The sequence below is a fragment of the Oncorhynchus mykiss genome, chromosome 9 (assembly GCF_013265735.2).
Source record: "Oncorhynchus mykiss isolate Arlee chromosome 9, USDA_OmykA_1.1, whole genome shotgun sequence".
Lineage (NCBI taxonomy): Eukaryota > Metazoa > Chordata > Actinopteri > Salmoniformes > Salmonidae > Oncorhynchus > Oncorhynchus mykiss.
The window spans coordinates 38,866,064-38,875,508 of record NC_048573.1 but is presented as its reverse complement, the minus strand read 5'-3'; the positions used below and the strand labels follow the sequence as shown (position 1 = coordinate 38,875,508).

General features: G+C 41.0%; 1 protein-coding gene across 2 annotated transcripts in view; it reads right to left on the bottom strand.

Moving 5' to 3' along the window:
- Positions 1-7,240, bottom strand: part of LOC110532014 (opioid growth factor receptor) — a 16,379-nt gene extending 9,139 nt beyond the window's left edge. The window contains exons 1-4 of one of the 2 annotated variants that reach the window (XM_021615595.2): positions 6,857-7,240; positions 2,095-2,163; positions 1,768-1,849; positions 1,602-1,680 (exon numbers count right to left, since the gene is read on the bottom strand). In XM_021615595.2, the coding sequence (XP_021471270.1) occupies positions 1,602-1,680; positions 1,768-1,849; positions 2,095-2,163; positions 6,857-6,988 (362 nt within the window). In that variant the 5' untranslated portion in view covers positions 6,989-7,240. The remainder of the gene's footprint in view (positions 1-1,601; positions 1,681-1,767; positions 1,850-2,094; positions 2,164-6,856) is intronic. The other variant, XM_036987925.1, reaches the window with a different exon arrangement.
- Between the last annotated feature and the right edge of the window lie 2,205 nt (positions 7,241-9,445).

Below are 9,445 nucleotides of genomic sequence, written 5' to 3'. Positions count from 1 at the left end.
GTTTTGTGATAGCTTTCCTGTTGACATTTTACTGCTCCGTGCTCCGGCCAAGTGACAAAATGTTGGTGATTGACAGTTTATCGCAATAGAATGTAAACGCCATCCAAGTTTACAACACTTGAGATTCGATTACTGTACTGTTATCATTGTGAGTCGGGGAAATTATTGGCCAAGTCATAAAGTAATATAGTACAATACTACATTATAGTGGTATAACCAGCATTTTCACTTTGGATGAATTGCATGCCCATAGTGAACTGCATCATACTCTGTCCTAGATGCTAATATATGCATATTATTATTACAGTTGGATAGAAAACATTGAAGTTTCTAAAACTGTTTGAATTATGTCTGAGTATAACAGAACTCATAGGGCAGGCAAACTTCCAAACAGGAAGTGGAAAATCTAGGGCTGGTCGAATTTTAAGTCATCGCCTATCCCCATCTAAACAAGATATGGATCTGTTCGCACTTCCAACGCCTTCCATGTCAACAGTCAGTAGAACGTGGAATGAAGCCTCTAGTGTGATGTGGGGCTTGATGGGACGGGAATGAGTCAGTGGAGTGTCAGAATGCCAGTTCCTGGATGCGCAAATGACTCTGCAGACAAAAACGAATGCTCCGGTTGGAACGTTATTGGATATATATGATAATAACATACTGAAGATTGATTCTCTACTTAGTTTGACCAGTTTATTCGACCTGGAATATAACTTTGAAGTTTTCGTCCGAGTTCGCCTGGACCAGCGCCAGCTTTTGGACATGTGAGCTAAACATGCTAGCAAAAGCAGCTAATTGGACACTAGTAATGGACATTATGGAACAAAACAACGATTTGTGGAACTAGGACTCCTTGCACTGCATTCTGATGAAAGATCAAAGGTACGGGAATATCGTATTTCTGTTGACTCCAACATGGCGGAGAAATGTTATTTACCTCTGAGGGCTGTCTCAGATTATTGCATGGTATGCTTTTTTCGTAACGTTTTAAAAATAATCTGACACAGCAGTTGCATTAATTATGTGTAAAACATGTATCTTTCGTCAAAGTTTATGATGAGTATTTCTGTTATCTGGCGTAGCTCTCTGTAATTACTCTGGATATTTCTGAACATGGCGTCAATGTAAACCGAGATTTGTAGATATAAATATGCATATTATCGAACAAAACATAAATGTATTGTGTAACATGATGTCATACGAGTGTCATCGGATGAAGATGATCAAAGGTTAGTGATCCATTTTCTCTAATTCTGCTTTTGTGGCCATCTTTGGCTGGGAAAAATGGCTGTGTTTTTTTGGATTTGGTGGTGATTTAACATAAATACATGTTGTGTTTTCGCTGTAAAACATGTTTTATTTTATTTATTATTATATATATTTTTTTAAATCGGAACACGATGGGTAGATTAACAAGATGTTTATCTTTCATTTGCTGTATTGGACTTGTCAATGTGTGAAAGTAAAATATTTCTAAAATATTTTTGAATATCCCACGCTGCCTTTTCAGCGGAATGTTGGTTGGGGGGGGGGGGATACATAAGAAACAAATACACACAACTAGCCCATAACAGAACCGGAGCATGTAGGATCATACGTACCACTGAATGTAGGAGTGAACTCTCTCCAGCCTCTTATAGTCCGTCTTCCATTCTTTATGAAAGGATTCTATGAAAATGTCTAAACAAAGATATAGAGCATTACATACACCATTACGCACATTTTCCAGTCACTGAAAACGGCTTGGAAGAATAGCAAATGACCTACCATCAGGGGAGGAGGGGTATTCGTTGAGATAGAATTTTAAATTGAACATTCTCTCTTCTGAGCATTCGTCATCTGTTAGATTCTGTGAAGACACGCAGACAAGCAGCAGTCAGATGTCTAGATGACATCTCATGACAATGACAAGATAAAAACAGATGACCTGTGTAGGGCCTGGAGTTTTACCTGGCCAGGAGAAAAAAAAGTGGGTTCTGGTAAGACCAGGTTAGCCTAGGCTTACTAAGACCCAACATTTTTCCTGACAAATTCACATGGACAAAAACTCCGGGCCCTATTCATTTGTGATATAACGAGAGCCTTCAAACTTACAGGATACCCTTTTCTGTAGTTCTGCATGTCCTTGGCAGCCCTCATGTTCCTGGAGAACGTGTTTGACCACTGTGAAAGATATGGTACAGCGATATTGGATGAACTATTTGGCAGAAATACATTTAAAAGGGCATTATTCATTTTCTTTTGGGTACCTAAAATTATTTTGACCTGGGTGTAGGTCAGTGGAACTGAAGAGGATACGGGTACCAGACCATAGCTGTAGTTTCACCCCATAGTTTCCCTGTTTGTACAGTTGCATGGGTGATTTGGTGCAGTGTTCATTTCATCAACAAAAATGGTGACGAAACTACCAAATACTACTTTAATCCCCTAAAATGGGGGACTATGTACAAAAAGTGCCGAAACGGTTCACCCGATATGGATGAAAATGTCCTCAAATGAAAGCTGAGTCTGCCCCTTCACCCCATAGTGTTTCCTCTGCGTTCATTTCAGTGTGGTACTGCGCGTCGGCAGAATCACTGCCGTCACATCAAAAGAAACATCCTATTCCTACGAAACATGGTTTCAATAAAGTTCTGTAAAGCACATTCGCTTTTCTTGGTAAATAGATAATCTGTCTGGGTTCACAGTTCTGAAGGTTATTTAGCTCTGTGAGCCGTGGCAGACAGCCTGCAACAACACAGCGCACCAGTGACCATTGCGCGAGTGACAAGTGCCCGATACAGACAAAACACAATTCACTTGAATCACTTTAGAATGCACCTGTGCGAGAAACGGCACGACAGTGACCAGTGCGCGAGTGACCAGTGTGGATACGTTGACTAGTTGGCTAAGTTATAGCTAGCTTATGTAGTTAAGTTAATTTGTGGAATTTGTTTCCGCCTTCACCCTTATGTAGTCATAACAATCTGTATATTCCCCTTGACCTAAGTTTTTTTTTTTTTTTTTTAAGACCCTCCTTCACTAAACCCCTAAAATAAAGCAGCTTAATTGAATAGTAAACCCAAAATCTATTTTTCATGAAGAAACAACCGGTCATTCATCAAACTTTGAATATCTGGGTTTTCCCTCTTCACAATGCAGAAAGACTGCATGTAAATCAGTGGACACTACTAATTTTTATTACAATGCACCTGTCATAATTGTTTTCTTAACTAGAGGTTTGTTATTGCTAAAGGTACAGCATAGGTGTAAACAACTTTTTATTTTAGCAAGAGATAACACTTGTATAGCCTAAGAAAGTAGCAGAAATGTGTAGAAAGTAGTTTTGAATGCATGTTATTGAAGGGAAACAATAGTCTTAAATATCATTATGTTGCCAAAAAGGTTCTTATATATACACATACACACACTGTACAATGAGAAATTCAACTACAAAATAATAGTCTTCTCCCATGTTTTTTAAACCATTGCCCCCACCCCCAAGGTGTATAAACAATAAATAAGAATACAATAGATACAAAACAAAAACGTGAACAAATCAAGCAACTCTAATTAGTACATGTAGGACAGTACGCAAGTGTGTGCATGGACTTTGCAGATGCATTTCTCACATGTGCAGCACATATTTGTTTTACAGTCCTTTAGAGGCATCTCCTCCTCATGCCTGCCCCAGCCTCAGGTGGATCAGGACAAGATTCAGCCCCCTGAACAGCTTTCACAAGCGCTGCTGTGCAGGGGAGGCGCTCCCTTCTTTGAATGTGTGGGGTTACTAGTGCCTTTCCCAACTGCTCCAGAAACACCCCTCCTCTTGTTCCACTTATCAGGCATCCAGGTAGGGTTGATCTTGTGCCATATTACAAAGGCATTGTATGAGAACACGTCAATGATGTTATGGAAGATGACCAGGGGTCAGCTCTAAATGTAAGTTCTAAATCACCTTGTCCAGGTTGTCCATGCCATCTTTGTTGTGGTTGTAGTTCAGGATGATGGCTGGCTTCCAGTCCTCACGATCACTGATCTCAGCCGTTTTGTGCAGTGTGCTCAGGAAGATCACATTCTTATTCCTCTTTGGGAGGTAAGAAACTAGATTGGTGGTGGGGGAGAAGGCTTTGATGAGAAGGCCTCTCTCCCCCTTATCGCAAGGAGTTCAGGCTTGTTCTTTCAAACTGTGCCAACCATGGAGATCTTCCTCTTCAGGAGCTGCTGGCTGAGTTCAATCAGTAGCATACAATCTCAATATCTCATTGTGTGAATGTCTCTGTGATTTTTGTGGTGCATAAGTGATTTTATAACTGCCGGGTCAAAAATGACCCTAAGACAATCTACGTACCCTGGTGGTGTACAGCTTTCATGGAAATATGAACAAAGGTGATGTTTAGCTTTTTCTAATGTTGGGGTCACTATAGGAAAAGGTCTTCAAATTTCACGTTGAAAAAATATAATTTAGGGGGTTCTCTCTGCTGTTAATTAAACAGTAGTGGGTCATTTTTTTTTACCGTTAAGACAACACAAGGATTAATACACTTGAGCCAATCAGTTGTGTTGTGACAAGGTAGGGGGGTATACAGAACACAGCTCTATTTGGTAAAATACCAAGTCCATTTTATGGCAAGAACAGCTCAAATAAGCAAAGAGAAACAACAGTCCATCAAGACATGAAGGTCAGTCAATACAGAAAATTAAGAACTTTGAAAAAGTTTTTTTTTTTTTAACCCCTTTTTCTCCCCAATTTCGTGGTATCCAATTGTTGTAGTAGCTACTACTATCTTGTCTCATTGCTACAACTCCCGTACGGGCTCGGGAGAGACGAAGACTGAATGTCATGCGTCCTCCGATACACAACCCAACAAGCCGTACTGCTTCATAACACAGCGCGCATCCTAACCCGGAAGCCAGCTGCACCAATGTGTCGGAGGCTACACCGTGCACCTGGTAACCTTGGCCAGCGCGCACTGCGCCCGGCCCTGTGTATTTCCCACCGTAAAGCATGGAGGTGGTGTTATGATGCTTTGCGTGACACTGATTTATTTGAAATTCAAGGCACACTTAACCAGCATGGCTACCACGTCGCTGCAGAATGCTACCCCATTCCTTCTGGGTTGGGCTTAGTGGGACTATCATTTACTTTTCAACAGGACAACGACTCAACACACCGCCAGGCTGTGTACGGGATATTTATTTGACCAAGGAGAGTGGTGGAGTGCTGCATCAGATGACCTGGCCTCCACAACCTGAAGCAAATTGAGATGGTTTGGGATGAGTCCGACCGGAGAGTGAAGGAGAAGCAACCAACAAGTGACCAGCATATGTGGGAACACCTTCAAGACTGTTGGAAAAAAATTCCATGTGAAGCTGGTTGAGAGAATGCCAAGCATGTGCAAAGCTGTCAAGGCAAAGGGTGGCTATTTGAAGAATCACAGTTTGATTTGTTTTACACTTTTTCCTACTACATGATTCCATATAGTATTTCATAGTTCGTCTTCACTTATTCTACAATGTAGAAAATATAAAAATAAAAAACACTGAAAAGCTTTTGACTAGTATATAAAATTACACTTGTTTACTTGACTTTTATACTCTATAAATTGACTCCAATTAACTTACCGTAGCAAGTTTGCCACCTGCAGTAGGCAAGTAAAGCAGTTGTCAAATCACTTCTGTTTGGCTGTGCCCATAGCGACATTCTAAAATTAGATGGATAAGAACTCCCCAGTGTTCTGCCACCAACTTGCCCACATCGTGCTTGTGCTGCAATGTCTGCAAACACAAAGCTAGCTCGTGCTTGGCTCTGCCCACTGCCTTGCCCACTATGATTCATTTGCTCTCAATGGAACCGACAGGCTGTGGTCTATCTTCAGTTAAGTCAACAAAAAAGTTTTGCTGGAGTTGCTTACCAAGAAGACAGTGCCTGTTCCTGAGTGGCCTAGTTACAGTTTTGATTTAACTCAGCTTGAAAATCTATGGCAAGACTTGAAATGGCTGTCTAGCAATGATTAACAACCAACTTGACATAGCTTGAATATTTATTTTTTAAGGATGTGCAAATATCGTACAATCCAGGTGTGCAAAGCTCTTAGAGACTTACACAGAGAAAGACTCAAACAGCTGTAATTGGTGCCAAATGTCATTCAAAATGTAGGCCTATTGACTCGGGGGTAGAATACTTACGTAATAAATAGTTTTATTTATCGTAAATGTTTTCCAAATGTTAACATTTTGAATCCAATTTGACATAGTATTGTGTAGATTGTTGACAAAAGTATAATTAAATCCATATTTAGTAGTTTTAGAGGGCCTAACTGTTTGTTGGCACCGTTCGTCACAGTTATAGTCCATCGTATGTACTGTTTAATCTTGCGTAGTGGCTTCGCTGGCATGCATCTACATTTTTTTTTTAAATGCTGAGTTTGCCCCACCAAGATGTACATGCTAAAATCGCCACTGCAGGCTATAATGCAATGACTAGCTCAAGACAAAGTGGGGATGAAAAGCTAACGTTACATCTAGCTAACGAAACGTTATTATGCTAAAGGCTAGATAAAGCGCTAACGTTAGTTGGCATAGTAGCTAGCTAGCTTTGTAACCCCAAAAACTAAACGAGGCATTATAAATGAAACTCGTTAAATATAAATGATAGTTACCAACTCACTTAAAACTATTACATTCTCCTGCAAACAATATTCCAAATTTTGAAGTAACGTTAGGCTTCCATTAGTTGAACAGTTGCTAACGTTAGCTAGCAAGCTAACGTGTGCTAGTAGTGGCCTAATGCTAACATTAGTTTTCGCGTACTCGTTCGCCGTGTTAACGCCGACATTTGTATAGTTGGTTACAAGAGAAAAAAAACGCAACGTACTAAACCAGATGTCCATGATTTAGTTTTGTCCTGGCTTGAGCGACGCGTTTGGTTCTCTCCAGGATCGTCTCCATCACTCTCGGTGTCCCACGTCGAATCATACACGCACACTAAATCGTCCGGCTCCATCATTTAAAACACAATGTCACAATGTGGGCTTGAGAAAGACCAAAAGCGAAATCTGCTAGCCAAGATAATTACACATGAGTTGAACTTCCAGGCCTAAATTCGATGACTACCACGACCGACCAACCATCCCTCCTCCCGGTAAGCAAAATCCATCGTCGCGATTCGTGGTACCAGTACGGGTTCGACAAACATGAGTGACAGGGTGAAATGGTCTGCAGTCAATGAATGTCTGTCTGCTGGCTGAGCAGCTTCTTCTTCTGTGGCTTTTGTGGCTGACTACAACCCCAAAATGTGTATTGCTGCCACCTACTGGACGGGTTGAAACCAAAAGAAGGTACAAATAAAATCCATACGTGATAGGGAAACTAACTTAATTCACCCAAATTAAAATAGTACACTGACAAAACAAAACTCCCACTTCTCCCTTCTTTCAATTCGTCATATCTCCCTTCTCAGGCTCTAGGGCCTGAGAGGGTGGTACGTCTCTAGGGCCTGAGAGGGTGGTGCCCCAGGAACCGCTCCGCCGCTTCCACAATGATTTCTATCTTCCTGGACCTTCTCTCCACCTTGGCAGTGGCATTTATCACCATATGTATAAAAAGGCCACAAAGTCCACCTTCTTAACCTTTAAAATGTCAGGATCCTGATGGTGAAAGGCAACCGCTGCAGCCTGCAGTGAAGGCCTATCCACCACCATGGACTCTTCAAGTGCACCATTCAAACCGTCAACCCTTTTAACAGCCGCTGCATATGATATGCTCTGGATAGCCCTGACTTTGGCCACCTAATTTTCTTTCACCCTTATGGGGCATTCGAAAGACAAGGATTCATGATTCTCACCACAATTGCAACATGCCACATTTTCATCACTTTTATAACATATTATGATCTTTTCCACAACTTGGACATCTCAACTTCTCCTTTCTGCAAAAAGACTTGAAACATGACCAAAAGCTTTACAATGATCCCACTGCATTGGTCTTAGGATAAATGCTCTGACTCTGTAGTTAATACACCCTAACTGACTCCACATCAAAAAATAAAAGAAGAGACTCTTCACTTTTTCTTCATTCACCACACGATTCATCCGACGTGCATCAATCACTCCAGGAGTATTTTTCATCTCTTCAACATCTACTTCCCACGAGACTCCAGATAGAGCCCCCTTGAGAGGTGCCCTGTTTCTGAGAGACACACACACGACACTTCAAACTTATCAAATCGGGTGAGACGCAACACACGTTTCTTCTGATCCTCAGAAGCACAAAAAAATCGAAACCAGCCCGCCTCTCTTGATTCTCACAGCCTTCACTCTACCCAGCACTCTCTCCACCAGTTAGGATATCTCAAATGGATTCCTCAAGATTGGTAATTCAATCAGCTGCTCCTCAATTACAAACTGTACTCCTACAAGATACGAAGTAACGTTCTCATCACTGTACTCTACTTTGCTCCGTTTTCCTTTCTTATGGACAATATTCAAATTCTCCTTGATTCTACCGCCATTAGATTCAGAAACCACTTCATCATCCGCCTCCGCCATCTTTCCCCTCAAGCACCTCCTGGCTGAGCAGCCGATGACAGGGTTGACAGATCAAACAAAATGTCTTGCCCGTGAATACTGAAAACCACCACAAAAGGCCTGAAACTAGCCAAGCAAATTTTTCCTATAGCAAGCGAGGACTTGCCACATTTATACAATATACCCTTTTTCCATAACGTCATCGAGCCATTTAAGAAGGAATATCGACATAACTTGTAACGATGCTAGAAGCAAAATGTAGTTTTCATCAAAATAATAATTATTGCAAGCTATGGAGTGACATAATAAAGGAATTTCAATATGTCTCAAGATAAAATATAATTTGCCCTTATTAAACTCGACACATCATTTTCCATAACTTTCCTTGTTTGACTGCTATGATTAAGCAGTAAAGTAGGAGTGGGTATGGTAAAGTGTATTCGGAAACTATTGTTACAGCTGTCATGACGTTGACCTGTGGGTAAGGTTTATGACCCCCCCATAAATACCTTTTTCCCCTCTCTCTCTTAACTCTACTGAAGGACTCTTGAATAACCTTTGTTAAACATAGAGAGTCTGGGAACATCAAACAAGTGGGGGGAAAGGAACCATATTTTGTTAATATAACCAGTTGAAAATATGCGTTCAATATGACACTATTTGTGAAAAGATTAAATGTAATTTTAGCTTCCAAATGAGAGATTTGGGTTTTCATAAAGTTAGAGCTCTGCTCAATCAGTGGCCCGCCCCTATGAAGAGACATGGGTTATAAACTATGAAACACACCCTTCTCTCCCTCCACTCTATAAGCCCTTGACAAAAATGTAACTATCTTTTCCGGGGACGATAGGACGACGGTCCACACGTTGAAAAGGACTAACATGTCAACTACAGAACTAAGCCAATCTCAGCGTGAGCTTTGGTTGTGAATGGTATAA